Source organism: Tupaia chinensis, unplaced genomic scaffold, assembly GCF_000334495.1.
Source record: "Tupaia chinensis unplaced genomic scaffold, TupChi_1.0 Scaffold146140_1, whole genome shotgun sequence".
NCBI classification, from domain to species: Eukaryota; Metazoa; Chordata; class Mammalia; order Scandentia; family Tupaiidae; genus Tupaia; species Tupaia belangeri.
In genome coordinates, this window is record NW_006205995.1 from 3,969,077 (window position 1) to 3,985,529 (window position 16,453).

The 16,453-nt window shown below is 40.8% G+C and overlaps 2 protein-coding genes across 4 annotated transcripts in view; one reads left to right on the forward strand and one right to left on the reverse strand.

Moving 5' to 3' along the window:
* The window catches only part of GALK2 (galactokinase 2), a 147,456-nt gene extending 144,795 nt beyond the window's left edge, over nt 1-2,661 (reverse strand). Inside the window, exon 1 of one of the 2 annotated variants that reach the window (XM_006168778.3) lies at nt 2,441-2,661. Coding sequence is in view for 1 of the 2 variants with exons in the window: in XM_006168777.3 (XP_006168839.1) it covers nt 2,441-2,460 (20 nt within the window). In the remaining variant the exon portion in view is untranslated. The remainder of the gene's footprint in view (nt 1-2,440) is intronic. The other variant, XM_006168777.3, reaches the window with a different exon arrangement.
* A 165-nt stretch (nt 2,662-2,826) lies between these two features.
* The window catches only part of COPS2 (COP9 signalosome subunit 2), a 36,675-nt gene continuing 23,048 nt past the window's right edge, over nt 2,827-16,453 (forward strand). For both annotated transcript variants that reach the window (XM_027768398.1, XM_027768399.1), the window contains exon 1: nt 2,827-2,952. In XM_027768398.1, coding sequence (XP_027624199.1) covers nt 2,886-2,952 — 67 coding nt within the window. In that variant the 5' untranslated portion in view covers nt 2,827-2,885. The remainder of the gene's footprint in view (nt 2,953-16,453) is intronic.

Genomic DNA, 16,453 nt, shown 5'->3' on the forward strand with positions numbered 1-16,453 from the left:
TTTTTTTTTTTTTTGGAGAGGTTTTTGCCATAGGGCACGTGTGCTTGTCAGAGAGAGACAGAGAGATAGAAAGCGAGAAATCATCCCCCAGGGAGGATGGCCACGCCGCAATCCCTTCTCCTCCATTCTCCTCTCGGGATCTTGGGCACGTACGCACACGCGCTCAGCTTGAGTTTTAAGCCACTGGGTCCAGGACGCGAACAGCTGTCAACTACGTGGGAGTCCAGCGACATAGCCATTATACTAACTGCTGGTCCCGTGTTCAAGTTTTAAAAAGTAGACTTTATTGAGAAAACAAGGAGAACTATTTCTGACAAAGCACTTCTGTAGTGCTTACTTTGACAGATGCTTTAAAGGAATATCATTCTTAGAAAAGAATGATATTCCTTTTTAACAGAATTAACTTCTAACTCTCAGAATGTTTAAACAAATATGCCAGAGCATAGACAGCTAAATGAATGTTACCCTGCATAGTGATCATGCTGGAAGGTTGTTTCCTAATGCCAGTAATCCACCATTGCCCAAAACCTCTTGGGTTCACTCTTTCAGAATTGCGTTCTAAGGTAATTGTGGTTTAAGTTAAATCTAACTTCATAGTAATGTAGCAAGTATGCGGCTGGCTTTGAAAGCAATCCTAAAAGAGTTTTAAAGGTATTTTGAGCAGTGGCAGCATAGTTAGGAGAATGAACTGTGGCCTTCCAAGGTGACTACCTAAAAGGAACTCAACTCATTTGAATACATTGAGTTTTGGATGTATTTGTTTTATTAAAAAAATTTTTTTAAAGGCTCATATTACTGTATAGTGTCAAAAGGACGAAGTGAGATTAACATAATTTCTTTGGTTTTTCTATTGCTTATTACATATAAACAGTGAGTGGCAGTTCAGAAGGAAGACTGTTGTAACTGAAGAGTGACAACCAAGAATTTTTGATCAAGAAATCAAATTTTATAAACAGTAGAAGGAACATGGACTTAAACAAGGCATGCTTACTGCGTTTTGTCAAAATTTTAAGAAAATATGTGATATATATTTATACTAAAATATATAACCCTTAGATTTAGGAAAGCAATCAGTTAATGTCTTTAGCAGATTAAAGCAGTATTAAGTACAGGTACAAGCTGGAAATTGTAGAAAACTGAAAGAAAACAAAAGACAAAATTAATGTCATTGGTAGAGAATAAAAAAGTTTAAGATATTATAAAAATAATAATAACAAATGAAAATAAATAAATAAATCTTTGGAAAAAAGTTTTAAAAAAGGAAGAAAAGGAAAGAAAGAAATATTGTAGGGCCAGCCAATGGTGGTGGTTGAGGTTGCTGGATCCTACCAGGTCAACTGTACAGTTTGAATTCCTAAACCTAGGACTTTGGTAGAGAATAAAAAAGTTTAAGATATTATAAAAATAATAATAACAAATGAAAATAAATAAATAAATCTTTGGAAAAAAGTTTTAAAAAAGGAAGAAAAGGAAAGAAAGAAATATTGTAGGGCCAGCCAATGGTGGTGGTTGAGGTTGCTGGATCCTACCAGGTCAACTGTACAGTTTGAATTCCTAAACCTAGGACTTGAGAAGCATGCCCCAAATGTTGGCAAGTATTCCCAAAACCCAAAAGGGAGAAAAATGCAGTAGAAGGGATTAAGGTGTGGCCATTCCGCCTGAGGGAGTGCTTTCTCATTTTCCCCCTCTCTCTTTCTTTCTAACATTTGGGAACCAACTCATGTGTCCGGTAGCAAATACAAAACTTTTTTTTATTATTTAATTGTATTCGTTCTTTTATTTTAATTTGGCGAGAGAGAGAGAGAGAGAGAGAGAGAGAGAGAAAGTGAGAAAGCTAGCCACCAGGTTCAGGACCAATCGTGGTCTTCCATGTGGGAGTGTCCAGTGCCTTAATTATCACACCACCCGCTGGGCCCCGCAAATAAATTTTTTTTTCAAAAAACTATGGTATACATTTCACTATGCTGCTATATATAAGGTTCAAAAAGAATTCAATTTAAAAATAAAATAAAAAGTCTATCTTATAACTGTATAACATTAATATATTCAAGGGGACCGAACTGGCATGTATGTGGAAAATGCTACCTGTCTGAAAAGCAATCGCCTCCTTTTTTCTGATTTATTTTTAATCTTGAGTTCTGCTAATGACTTCGTGCAACAATAATGTAGTTTTTAAAAAGTCAGTCGTTATCTGTTACCTTAGCTTGTTCCCAAGGACAGTATCTATCACCTTAAAATTCGTTGAACTGAGTAAGATATAAGGAGCCCCCACAGATTGGTGCTTACCTAATCTAGGATATCTACAAAATCGTTTGGCCGACGACGAATATAACAAACATACGTGTAAATTGTGTTACTGGAGTTTCCAAGCACCATGGGAACACCCATCGCAATCTGTGGGCTATATACACAGAGATAATGACGGCAGAAATAACACTACCTGTCACACAGGACCGGCATGTCAGTCTTTTCCCGGTTAAAGGCTTCTGTTTCTAGGCTGACCCTTACTCTCACCAGAATGAGATGGCTCCAGAGTCCTAGGCAAAGGAGGAGACTGTTCCCTTGCCCAGGAGGCTGGAAACCGCTGAGTGGGAACTCAAGGTTTCCGAAGCCCTTTGGCCACGACCGCCGCGAAGATCCCCGAGTTGCTAGGTTTAGTTGCTACGGCACCACCCGTTTCCCAGGAAGACGAGTACGGGTGCACCCCCCTTTGGTGTTGTAGCGATTCCTCTCCCGATCGAGTGTATTGGTTCCGGGAAGAAACTGAGCCCCTCTAAGAGCGACGGAAAGCGGCGGAGAAACTAGGAGTGACGCCTCTGAGTCGCGGAGGATTGTGGGAGGAGGTTGTCTCCAATTTCTCCTCCCCCTCCCCCCTCCCGGCCAAGATGTCTGACATGGAGGATGATTTCATGAGCGATGAGGAGGAGGACTACGACCTGGAATACTCTGAAGATAGTAACTCCGAGCCAATGAGGAGGACTACGACCTGGTGAGGCGTAGGGAACGGAACTCTGGGACTGGAGATGGTGTCGGGCTTTCGGGGCCGGAGCCGGTGCGGCCGCGGCCTTTCCCCGTAGAGCATGTGCCCCTTCCACCCTCTCCCGTTGCAGTGACAGGACGGGTTTACCTCCTCCCCCTTCCCGCACCGGGCCTGGGCCCTGCTTCTCCAGCATGGGGGAGGGGAGGGTAAAGGAGCAGCGAAGGGGGTCCCGGGCTGTGCGCTTCAAGCGGAGACCCCTCCCCCGTCTACGTGGACGCCCCCGGCCTGAGGCTCCGGTCCCTGGTGCCTGCTGCCTCTTCCCCGCCTCGGGGTCCATGCCACGGTCTAGGCCCTGACTGGCTTTGCCCTTTCGGGCCTAGCATTCTGAGCCCCTCTTCTTCACACTTGAACCGAGCGGGTGCGAAAGGCTGGGAGAAGAGTCTGAAACCGGGAAGACCTTCTTCCTCCCGGGCCTGACCAGGAAACGCTTCTTGCGAGTCTCCCGGAGGCATGGCTTAACCATTCTGGTTCAGGGCCAGTTTAGGTCTGAGGTAAAAGGTACAGGGGCGAGCCAGAACTTTGGTATCAGAAACAAAGTAGTTGAACTACTCATTCAGTTTTTTAAAGAGAAAAGCTGAGGAGTATGCTTTTTGTTCTTTGGGGGTGGGGGTGAGGTTGAACAAAGTGAATTTTAAGTTACACATTTTGCACTGTTCAAAGTTTCTAACACTAACAAGCGTAGAAATAAGCGAATTTTTCTAGGCGAGTGGTATTTAAAGATTCAAGGTTTCATTTATGGACGTATTTACAGTATTTTAAAAACTCATGTTTCAGGTGGCTATTCAAAAACATCTCTGTGGGAACTAAGAAAAATTATCTTGACCAAGAATTAGCATCAGTTTTGCTTTCTTTCTTTATCTTGAGGTTTGTATAGTTAGTTGTATGTTGCGGTAACGTTGCATTATGGTAAAGTTGTGAATTAGGTAGTCATCTTGCTTGTCTTGTAATTTAAAGTTCAAGAGTTCTCAAGGTAATAAATTGTTTTGCTTTAGTATGTATGCTACTTTTTGTAGAGAAATTCTTAAGTCATTTTTGTTTACTCTGCATTTTAAAAGAAGGCACACTTTGCAAAAGACACGGAAATAACCTATTAACTAGAGTTGTAGTAGAGGATTTGATCATTCTCAAAGTTGAATGTAGAGTTTTGCTAGTAGTTGTGAGTTGTAGTAGAGGGTTTGATCATTCTCAAAGTTAAATGTAGAGTTTTGCTAATAGTTATGGTTTCAGCCTTACATTTTAGTTTGTGCAAACCAAGCCAGCTGAAGGCCATGCCTTCAGTTCATTAAGAATGTGTTATGATTATCTGTGCTTTTTTACTTATCACACATTTATTTATATTACAAGTGTTTTCCTAAGTGTTCCTTTGAAACATGTTTGTGTTTTTAAATGTTTCTGTTAACTCTACTGTAGTCTATTAACTACAGGACTTACAGCACTATGATTAGCTTAAAAATCATTACTGAGAACTTAATGTAGGACTAACAGAATCTGTTGTCCCATGAAGTACTCTACTGATTTTTGCAGGGTGTGTAGTTAAACTGTTTTAACTTGACTATGTTTCCCCAGCCTACTAGAGCCTATGCTACATGCACACTGTAACTTGATAGAATATGTCGTCGTTTTAATTTCTTAAACAAAAAAGATTTTGCACTACTACATAATTAAATGAGTTCAGCTGTTGTTTGTTTGTTTTTAACCCAGCATTCTGTGAAATAGCTCTCCTTTTCCCTCATGTCTCCCATAGATACCATTCTGAAGACCCAATCAGATGTCAAATACTGGAAAATTTTATCTCCCACCTACTGACAGTTAAAACTTTTGGTGGCATAAAGTCTGTCTAGTAATTTATTTTTCACATCCTTAGTTGATTTTCTTAAATCATGTGTTTAAAAGAAAAAGAATTAAGAGGACTGGTTGCCATTTCATATGTACATGTTGCCAGAAGGGGTTTTGGTTTTGTATGTTTGTTATTCTTTTTTTTTTCTTTTTTCTTTTTTTTGGGGGGGAGAGGTTTTTGTTTTTGTTTTTGTTTTTGTTTTTTTTTGCTATACAGCACGTGCGCTTGCCAGACAGACAGAGATAGAGACGGAAAGCGAGAAATCAACTCCCAGAGGATGGCCACACCACAGTCCCTTCTCCATTCTCCTCTCGGGATCTTGCACACGCCCGGTGTGAGTTTAAGCCATCGGGTCCAGGACTCGAACCACAGTTGACTACGTGGGAGTCCAGCGACATAGCCATTACACTAAGTGCTGGTCCCTTGTATGTTTGTTTTTAAGTTATTTTGCCTGAGTCTTTTTTCTATTTCTTAAGATTTAAAAAATCTACAGAATTGACTTACTATCTTAGGGATATTTCTTTTAAAATATGTATATATATATTGTTTGCTAAAACAGTGTTTAGTTAAAAAGTTAACTAGAGCCATAAGTATTTCTGGCCAATGATACTCAGCCTATCTTCATAGGTTTTCCATTGATAAATTTTAGTATACTAAGTCACTTTTTGTTCTTGCCCAATCTAATGGAATGAGGTAGTTAGCAAACTACCTGAAAAGTAAAAATTGTTTTCACAATTATACTTTTATTATCCAAGGCAATAAATAATGATTTATACACAAGATAGAAAAGAACAAAGAACAAACTTTGTTAAAAAGAAAAAAAACATGTCAAAGAAATTCAGTATACTTACCCTCCGATTTCTAAGATCTTTTTTTTGATTTTTATTAGAGGCAGAAACACAATCTCTTTTTTTTTTTTTTTTTTTTTTGAGAGGTTTTCGCTATAGGGTGCATGCCCTCACCAGACAGAGAGAGACATAGAGACAGAAAGCGAGAAATCACCCCCCAGGGGGGATAGTCACGCTGCAATCCCTTCTCCTCCTTTCTCCTCTCGGGATCTTGGGCACGCACACACATGCGCCCGGCATGAGTTTTAAACCAGGCATGAGTTTTAAACCAGGCATGAGTTTTAAGCCACCGGGTCCGGGATGCTAACCGCGGTTGACTTCGTGGGAGTCCAGCGACATAGGCATTACGCTAACTGCTGGTTCCCACACAATCATTTTCTAAGCATAGTAATTTATATAGCAGTGAATGGAGAGGTAGGAAATGAGACTAGTAAATGACTGTTAATTGAGTGCTAGTTTTGTAGACTTATAGATTATTTGCTAGTCTATAGTGCCATTCATTAAATTAATACAGCTGTCAAGCTATGAATGAATTTACTATTGTAATTCCACAGTTCAGCCATTGTAGCTGCGGTTACTTAGTAGTTCCAATAGTCTTTTTAGAAAAGATGGAAGATAAATTTTATGTCAGAATTATTGTTTAGTAAGTCTAGTTACAGGCAAGGCATTGTATATTTGAATGCAATTATTTAAATGGATTATAAGAGTAACATTGTCCAAAATATAGAATTTCATTTGGCCATATATAATACCAAGCTCCTCCCCTTGTCAGGCTCACAGTTGGTTTATTAAATGAATGCTTACTCCTATTGGTTTTCTTACCTTTTTTGGTTTGTTTTTGAGAGAGATTTTTGCTCTGGGCCACATTCACTCGCTGAGAGATTGAGAGAAAGGGAGAAATCATCCCTCTAGAAGATGATCACAGTGGAATCCGTTCTCTTCCATTCTTCTCTTGGGGTTTGGGGCATGCATGCAATACGTGCCAGGTGTGAGTTTTAAGCCGCTGGGTCCAGGACTTAAACCACAGTCAACTACATGAGAGTCTAGCAAGGGGGACCAGCAGTTGGTGTAATGGCTATGTTGCTGAACTCCCATATAACTGACCGTGTTTCAAGTCCTGGACCTGGCGGCTTAAACTCACGCCGGGCGGGTATGCGTGCGTGCCCAAGATCCCGAGAGGAGAATGGAGGAGAAGGGATTGCAGCATGGCCATCCCCCCCGGGTGGTGATTTCTCGCTTTCTGTCTCTCTGTCTCTCTCTGTCTTTCTGGCAAGCATATGTGCCCTATAGCAAAAACCTCTCCCCCCCCCCGCCCCCCAAAAAAAAGAAAGAAAAAGAAAAGAAAAGTCTAGCAAGGTAACTACTATGCCATCTGCCGATCCCTGTTTCTCTTATTACATAGTAGTTTTAATACCTAAAATTTTACTTATTTTGTTTATTTTAAGGAATGGGTAGAGAAGAGTCTTAGCTACAGTTTATCTTAGAAAATCTCTTATTTGTCACCATTTTAATAAGATTGGCAGAGATGATGAAAAGTTTACCACCAGTGTTGTACACATGGTGAATACATCTTCAATATAAAATGATGAATTTTTAAAATATTAAAGACAGTGTAAGGTCCAGCAGGTGGTGTAGCAGTTAAGGCACTGGACTCCCACATGGTCAACCACAGTTCTAGTCCCACACCTGCTAGTTTGAAACTCACGCCAGACGATTGTACATGCGTGCCCAAAATCCCTGGAGGAGAAAGGATTTCAGCATGGCCATCCCCGCTGGGGGATGATTTCTTACTTTTTGTTTCTCTCTCTTAGCTGGCAAACAGACATACCCTATAGCAAAATTACCTCAAAAAAAAAAAAAGTAGTGTAATCCATACAAAAGGACTTCAAGGGTCTAGCAGATGGTTGATGGTTAAGGCACTGGACTCCCACATGTCAACCATTGTTTGACTCCAGGACCTGGTAGCTTGAAACTCATGCTGGGCTCATGTTCATGTGCCCAAAATCTCAAGAGGAGAATGGAGAAGAAGGGATTGTGGTGTGGCCTCCCTCCCACCCCACCATCTCTACATTTCCCATTCCTCCTTATAGTTAATTAGATAAACAGTCATATCTTCCCCACCTTTTGTTTCCTTTTTTTTAATAAATTTTCTTTTTTTAAATTTTTAATTTTATTTATTTATTCATTTTTTTCTTCTTTCTTTTTCTTTTTTTTATTTATTTTTATTTTCTTTTTTTCTTACTATCTTTGTCTTTTCGTTTTTCAAACCCTTGTGTCGAGGGCTGACTCTCAATAGATCGCAGCGAGGGAGCTGCTCTGCTACGTACGAAACCCCGACCCAGAAGCAGGTCGTGTACGAATGGTTTAGCACCAGGTTTCCCCACGAACGTGCATTCCATGACAGGCGAGGGAGCGGCCCCCTTTCCTGCTGCATCCCGGCTCCCGGGCTGAAGGGCTCTCCGCACTGGACCCCGGTCCCGACGTGCGGTGGGGTGCGCTGCACCGCCGGGCGGCAGGGACGGCGGGGGACCGGCTATCCAAGGCCAACCGAGAGGCCCCGCAGCGCTGCGGTATGGTTCCACCTGGGCGGGATTCTGACTTAGAGGCGTTCAGTCATAATCCAACAGATGGTAGCTTCGTATTCATTTATTTTTAATTTGACCAGAGAGAGACAGAGATAGAGAGAAAGGGAAAGTGAGAAAGCAAGCCACCGGGTCCGGGGACTCGAACCCTAGTTGGCCATGTGGGAGTGTCCAGTGCCTTAACCACCACGCCTCCTGCTGGTCCCATCTTATTATTTTTTTTTAAGAGGTTTTTGCTGTAGGGTGCATGCACTCCCAGAAAGAGAAGAAGATAGAGAGACAGAGAGACAGAAAGTGAGATATCACCCCCCGGGGGGGATGGCCACGCCGCAATCCCTTCTCCTCCATTCTTCTCCCAGGATCTTGGGCGGGCATGCACGCACATGCGCCCGGCGTGAGTTTAAGCTGGGTTTGGGATTCGAACCACGGTCGACTACATGGGAGTCCAGCCATTACGGTAGCTGCTGGTCCTCTTCCCCACCTTTTTAACCAGGATATAGCACATTATATGTATTGTTCTAGACTTGTTTATTTTTGAGGGTATTCCAGGTAAGTATGCAAAAAGTTTACCATTTCTTTTTATGGCTGCATTGATTGAGTAGATGTGCCACCCTTTATTCAATTAATTCGCTATTGATAAGAACTTGACCTGTTTTTAATCTTTATAAACAATGTGGAACCTTTTTTTTAACAACTTCAGCCATAACCAGGATTTATCCTTTTGTAGTTGTAATTGAAAATCATATTCAGGGTCAGGTTTAGTAAGTAAACTAGGCCATCAAACTGGGTGATGCTGTTTAGGTTAGAAACACCTTATTCCTCTGGGACCAGCAGTTGGTGTAATGGCTATGTTGCTGGACTCCAATGTAGTCGACCGTGGTTTGAGTCCCATGGTGGCTTAAACTCATGCCAGGCATGCATGCATGCATGCATGCGTGCCCAAGTTCCCAAGAGGAGAATGGAGGAAAAGGGATTGCCGTGTGGCCATCCCTCCCCCCACTCCCGTGGTGGCCTTTCATTTTCTGTCTGTCTCTGTCTTTCTGGTGAGCACACGCACCCTATAGCAAAAACCTCTCCAAAGAAAAAAAAGAGAAACACCTTATTCCTTTGAAGTTCATTTTTTGAGAATTTCAGAGCATTACCATTATCTGTGTCAGTGTTATTAGAATAATTTTGTTGCTTCTTAATATACTATTTCAAGCAAAAGTGTTCATTTGGAGTATAAGTTTTGGTGAATTTTCAAAAAGGCCTGTTGTATTACCTCATAGGTAATGATATAAATGTTCAACCAAGGCAGCTAAAAGAAGTAATGGGAGACAACTCTTAACCTGCTAAGGATAAAATAAAATTATACTTACATGACTTTAATAATGATTTAATAATAAGTATACATATTTTGGGGGGGAGTTCTTTTTTGCTATAGGGCGCACGCGATCACCACCGGAGAGATGGAGAGACAGAAAGCGAGAAATCATCCCCCAAGGGGGATGGCCATGCTGCAATCCCTTCTCTTCTCAGGATTTTGGGCACCCATGCACAGGCGCCTAATGTGAGTTTTAAGCTGCAGAGGTTGTCTACATGAGTCTAGCAACGTAACCATATGCCATCTGCTGGTCCCATAAATTTAATAAATAAAATGCTTTTGTTTTTAACTTAAGTTTGTATAGGATGAATGCACAAAAAGGAATTTGTACACACATATCCTAAAATTAATGTGCAGACTTCAGTGAAAGTTAGAAACTCCTGTAGGGTTGAATCCCCCAAATTTGACAGAAGAAGAAATAAAACATCAGAGTGAGGACCTTACTTAAATTTATAGAGCAAATTTGTGAGAGATTCAGAACTAGAGCCCAATTTGAATGACTTTCATGATATCTCACCGTGGGAAATCTATTTTGAAAATGAAAAGTTTAGGACAAATAAAAACACCTTCTGACTTACATCATAGTTAACAAATTATTGACCAAAGTAAAATGTTTAGAAGTTTGGACAACTTTATGAATAGCTAAACCTGTATCTGGTTTGTAAGGATAATGTGACATTGCCTGTATCTCTGTGTTCCCAGCATCTGGTACAGCTCTCTAGACATGTCTAGACCAGGAAAGCATTGTTAACAGTGACTCTTACTTTCCTCAAGCACATTTCTTAGGACCTCTTTTGGCAGCAAAGGAGTAAGGAGATGAGTTTTGGAACTGACCCTGTTCAGCAGTGGCTGCATCATAATCAAAATTGACCCTGACTGTTATATATTGATTTATTTTGGAACATTCACCCACTTTTCATTTTAATTAAGCAAAAATTTATTAAGTATTTTGTAATATCCCAGGCTCTGGGAATACATAGATGGGTAAGAAGATTTCTGCTTTTGAGAAATTCACAATGGGGGAGGCGAGAGGGGAAGGGAACAAAATATGCACATAGCCTTTATGTAGAAGTAAGACTGAGAAGAAAAATTTAGTTTCCTGAGAAGAGTTAGAGAAAAGAATCACAAAGATAAGCCTCAATGAATGCATTTTTAGGAGTTAGGGCTGGTGAGCATCAGAAAAAAAGGCAAAAAGGTTAGGAGCACAGGTGAGTTAGAATTACTAGCAAAATAAGAATTTTTGCCAAGGGACCAGCAGTTAGCGTAATGGCTATGTCGCTGGACTCCCACGTAGTCGACCGTAGTTTGAGTCCCAGACCCGGCGGCTTAAACACACGGCAGGCGCGTGTGCGTGCGTGCCCAAGATCCCGAGAGGAGAATGGAGGAGAAGGGATTGTGGCGTGGCCATCCCCCCTGTGGGGTGATTTCTCGCTTTCTGCCTCTCTGTCTGTCTCTGTCTGTCTGGCGCGCGCACGTGCCCTATAGCAAAAAAGAAAAAAAAAAAGAATTTTTGTCAAAGCAGAAATTTTACATTTTATAGCGCATTTGAGGAAGATCAGATTTAGGGGCTTGAATCCTAGTCCCAGCAGCTTGACAAAAACACTGGGTGCATGTGCATGCATGCCCCAAATACCAGTAGGGTAGAGAAATGGAAGAAAAGGGATTGTAAAGTGACTATGCTCCGTTGGGGGTGCTTTTTCCCTCTCCTCTCATACACTGGCAAGTGTGCATGCCTTCTGGCAATTAAAATTGGGGGTGCTTTTTCCCTCTCCTCTTATACACTGGCAAGTGTGCATGCCTTCTAGCAATTAAAAAAATAGATCGGGCACTGTGGATGGATCACAGATTGCTTTTGGGAAATGTCAGGATATGAGTTATTATGTATGCAGGTAGAAGCTATTGAACTTCAGTTTTTTTTTTATCTTTTTTGTAATGTTCAAGTAATTGCTTCTTTTTCATATATTGCTTAAATTCTTATTTTTTAAAAATCATTCTTTATATACTTAATAAAATTTCACTTTCCTATTAACAAACATTTAAACTTTTGCAGATTATTACCTATTATTTATTTGACATAAATGAATTCAGTTTGACCGTATTTGTCTAATGTTTCTATATGCCCTCTTTTAATTAATGGCACCACGTTAGCTTTATTTTCTTTTATCTAGTGCCAATGTTGTGGGGCTCTCTTACTTTATGTTCTTAACATCATTTAATGTCTTCTGTATTCCATCATCTCCTTTTTTTTTCTTTGCTTTCTATTCTATTGCTTGGTATCTAACCTCCATCATCTCTCTCTCCTCCTTTTTTTTTTTTAAGTTTACTCATTTCTGTCATGAGTGAAAGAAACCAGCAGAGAGAAAGAGAGCAGAGTGTGTACCCCAATGGGTTCTTGATGTTGTGACCCCCCCACCCCCCCCCCCAGCCTTCAGCCAGCCTCAGATCATGGGCACACGTGTGCCTAGGATACTCAGAGAGGTCTCTGGATTTGAACAAAGAACATTCCACCTTCCCACATGGTATTGCCTCACAGAGTGTTGTATTTTATTGCTGTGCCATTGTCTGGCCCATCTGTCGTCATCTCTTGGCCAGACTGTTAAACAAGTATCCAGTGTCACCTCCACCTGGATCATGATCATGATGCAAGCCCTTTCTTCTGTTTCTCTATCCTGTCAAGATTTGGGGCATACATACACACACCCAGCCTATTTTTCAAGCTTCCAGGGCCACAATTCATAACCATTATAGAACATGTGGGATCTGGCTGTGAATACACAGTGCTAAACCACTGCACTATGGGGCCAGACCTATACAAGTTTTTGGAAGTATTTATGTTTATTCCAAGTTAATAAAATAGAAAAGAACTGACTTCCAAAGGCATTGAGTAGATTTTGTAGCCATGATTCTTTACCCCAAGTATTCCCTGAGGTGGTATCACTTAAGCTGCATCCAGTAGTTAATCAGTTGAAGAGACATGGGAAGAGAAGGGCACAGCATGTAAAGGTGGGAAAGAGATTGAACACTTGGGAGGTAAGGACAAAGTGGGTGTAGCAAAATGAATGAGAACACTTGATAGGAGATAAGATTGTTCACGTAATCAGAAGGCAGGTTTTTGAACTTGATTTTAAAACCAAAGGAGGCTTTTTTTTTTTTTTTTTTTGGAGAGGTTTTCGCTATAGGGTGTGTGCGCTTGCCAGACAGAGACATAGAGACAAAAAGTGAGAAATCACCCCCCAGGGGGGATGGTTACGCCCCAATCCCTTCCCCTCCATGCTTTTCTCGGGATCTTGGGCACGCACGCACACGCGCCCTGCGTGAGTTCTAAGCCTCCGGGTCCAGGACGCGAACCACGGTCGACTAGGTGGGAGTCCAGTGACATAGACATTATGCTAACTGCTGGTTCCCAGGAGGCTATTTTTGAGAAGAGAAATGAGATCATTTACATTTCATGAAGATTGGCTGCTTACCATGAGAAGGTTAGAACTGGAAGGTTAAGCAGAAAGTAAAGGCTGTCACAGTTTGTGGAAGATGAAAGTGGGTTGGGTAGTTGTGATAGGGGGAAAGCAAAGGTGGGTGGATTAGAGATTTATTTTGAAGGTAGAATCAATAAGACTTTTAAAAATTTGCTAAAGAATGCATGTGCTTTTACTGAAAAGAGAAAAAGAGGGAAATTGAGAAAACACCCACCAGTTGTGGATGGCCACACTTAACGCCTTTCTCCTCCATTCTTCTACTAGGATTTTGGGCAGGCACACACATGCCCTGCTTGTTTTTCAAGCCACCTGGTACACGACTCAGACAACACAGTTTGCCATTTAGGATCCATCTGCCTTAACCACTATACCACAGTTGGCACCAATAAGAACTTTTTATGTTCCAACAATCTGACTGCTTTTAGTTCTTCATTACCTCCCATTGTTTATGTTGCTATTGCATGTACTGTTCTCTTCACTCTTTTCTCTTTTTGTCTAGCAGTCAAACTCTCATTTACCTTTCAAAACCGGCTTAGAAGCCAACCCTGTTACAGCATCATTTGGTGTAGAACTTTCATTATTTATTACTTTTTCAGTTTGACCAGATTTATTGTTGAAGCGAGGTAAAAAAGGTTAAAAAGTGAATGAGCTGTTATGAAATATATTTATTACCAGAAATTTTATCTCATCCCAAAAAGTTCTCCAAGAGATTTTCATGTTAGACATGACTGAATTCTATAAGATTTTAGGCCCAATCGCAGACTCTCATGCAAGGAAATCACTATCCTCCAGAGGGCACACATAACAAGGCCACTACTTCTATTAATGAAAAAGCCTTCATCTTGCGTTGATGGATTTTTGAACTTTTTAAACACTTACTGCATTCAGTATACTTTTCTTCACTTCTGTGTCTTTATGAGGCTACAGAATGTTCCATAAATATACTAGTGGAGAAATTTATTAATTGGATTCGGATTTGGAAATTATTCAGTAGTACTGTTCTCTGTTTTTACTTTTAGACATTATTCTTTTTTGTTTTTCCTATATGACATGTGTGCTTCTCAGAGAGGTACAAAGATGAGAAAGAGTGAGAAAGCACCCCCCGGGGAGGGAGGAGAACGTGCCACAATCCCATCTCCTCTTAGGATTTTGGGCATGTAGACACATGTACCTGGAGTGTTTTTCAAGCTGCCGGGTCCAGGACTCAAACTGCACAGTGGCCATGTCAGATCCAGTTGCCTTAACCATCATGTCACCTAATTGGCCTGTGGGTTCTATTCTTAATTTAACATAAAATTTTCCTTTGTAAAAGACCCATAGTTGAAAAGGAAATAGTCTCTCTCTTGAGTCTTAATAATTTTTGAGCCAGCAGATGTACTGGTAGTTAAGGTGCTGGATCCCATATGGCCAATTCAGTAGTTCTAGTTCCAGACCACATGGCTTGAAAAACATGCCCAAAATCCTGGAAGAGAATGGAGGAGAGGAGATTGGGGCTTAGCTATCTCCCCTAAGGGGTGGTTTCTTACTTTCCCTCTCTCTCTTTGTCTTCTCTGCAGCGAGTGCACACACCTTATCACAAAAAAACTGTAATAATAATAATTTTCCTTATACAATTTTGTAATCCTCATTATTAAATTGGAAATTCATTTTCTTTTTTTAAGTTTTTGCCATAGGGCATATGTACTTGCCAGAGAGAGAGATAATGAGAGGGAAAGTGAAAAATTAAATCCCCAGGAGTCCAGCAGATGGCGTAGCGGTTACATCGTTGGACTCCCACCTGGCTGACTGGTTTGAATCCCAGACCCAATGACGCTGGGTGCATGTGCATGTGTGCCCAAGATTCTGGGAGGAGACTGGAGCAGGAGGAATTGTGGTGTGGTCATCTCCCCTGGTAGATGATTTCTCACTGTCTCTTTCTCTTCCTTCTTTCTCTTTTTGGTAAGTGCATGGCTCAAAAACCTCTCAAAAAAAAAAAAAAAAACTGGGAGTTAGCCACACCACAATCTCTTTCCCATTTTCCTGGTAATTGAGGCACTCACATGTGCACACACACGTTGTACACATGTGCCCGGTGTGATTTTTCAAGCCACCTGTTCTGGCACTTGAACCGCAGTTGGCCATATCAGAGTCCAACACCTTAACCACCACATTATTGCTGTTACCCTGATTGGAAGTATTTAAAACTCCTTTATTTACACTGCTCCAAGAAGTAGTAGTTTATTCCAATTTTCCTTTCTGCTTTATTCTCCACTGAGAATGGAATTTATGCAGTATGGGGGAAAATCTAATAAATTTAAATAAATCCATTTGTTTTACATATTTTTATTGGTTATAAAACAAATATTCTTACTTAAGATATAATTATATTTAGCATTAGGCTGTCCTTTCATATGTAAATTATCATTCTTGCTAGTTAAGCCATGTTAGAATCATGAAATTTAGACTTCAGGAGTAGAAAATTAATTCTAAAACCTGAGATTAATAGTACATATTGGGACCAGCAGTTAGCGTAATGGCTATGTCGCTGGACTCCCACGTAGTCGACCATGGTTCAAGTCCTGGACCTGGTGGCTTAAAACTCGCGCTGGGCGCATATGTGTGCGTGCCCAAGATCCCGAGAAGAGAAGGAAGAAGGGATTGTGGCATGACCATCCCCCCATGTTGGTGATTTCTCGCTTTCTGTCTGTCTGTCTGGCAAGCGCATGCACCCTATAGCAAAAAAACAAACAAACAAAAAAAAAAACGTACATATTTACATTAGGGTTTTGTCAGGTTCTCTGACCAACAAAAAGGTTAACTGCTGCAGAATTGGAGGTCGTTAACCAATATCAATATCACTCTACATTGTGTTTTATTGTTCTCTGAAAATCGTAGTTTTCATCAGAAAAAAAGGGGGAAAATCTAGTCTACATTTGATTTTGGCTTTTCTCCTTGTTTTTAAATAATGGTTAAATAGCAGTGACATTTTATTTACTTGTTCAAGGTTGTTTTGTTTTATATAAATGCATGGTTTTACCATATTTTTTTTAAAGGTTTTTACCATAATCACACATGCTCGCCAGAGAGAGATAGACACAAAAAAAGTGAGAAATCATTCCCAAGGGGATGACCACGCCATAGTCCGTTCTCCAGTTTCCTCTCAAGGTTTTGAGCACACGTTCACACATGCAGGCATGATTTTCAAGACACTAGGTACAGTATTTGAACCATAGTTGACCATGTGGGAGTGTGGGAGTCCAGTGCCCTGGCCAGCCATTAACCTGCTGCCCCCTGGTTTTTCCTTTTTTTAAATTTTTAAAAAATTTTTTAT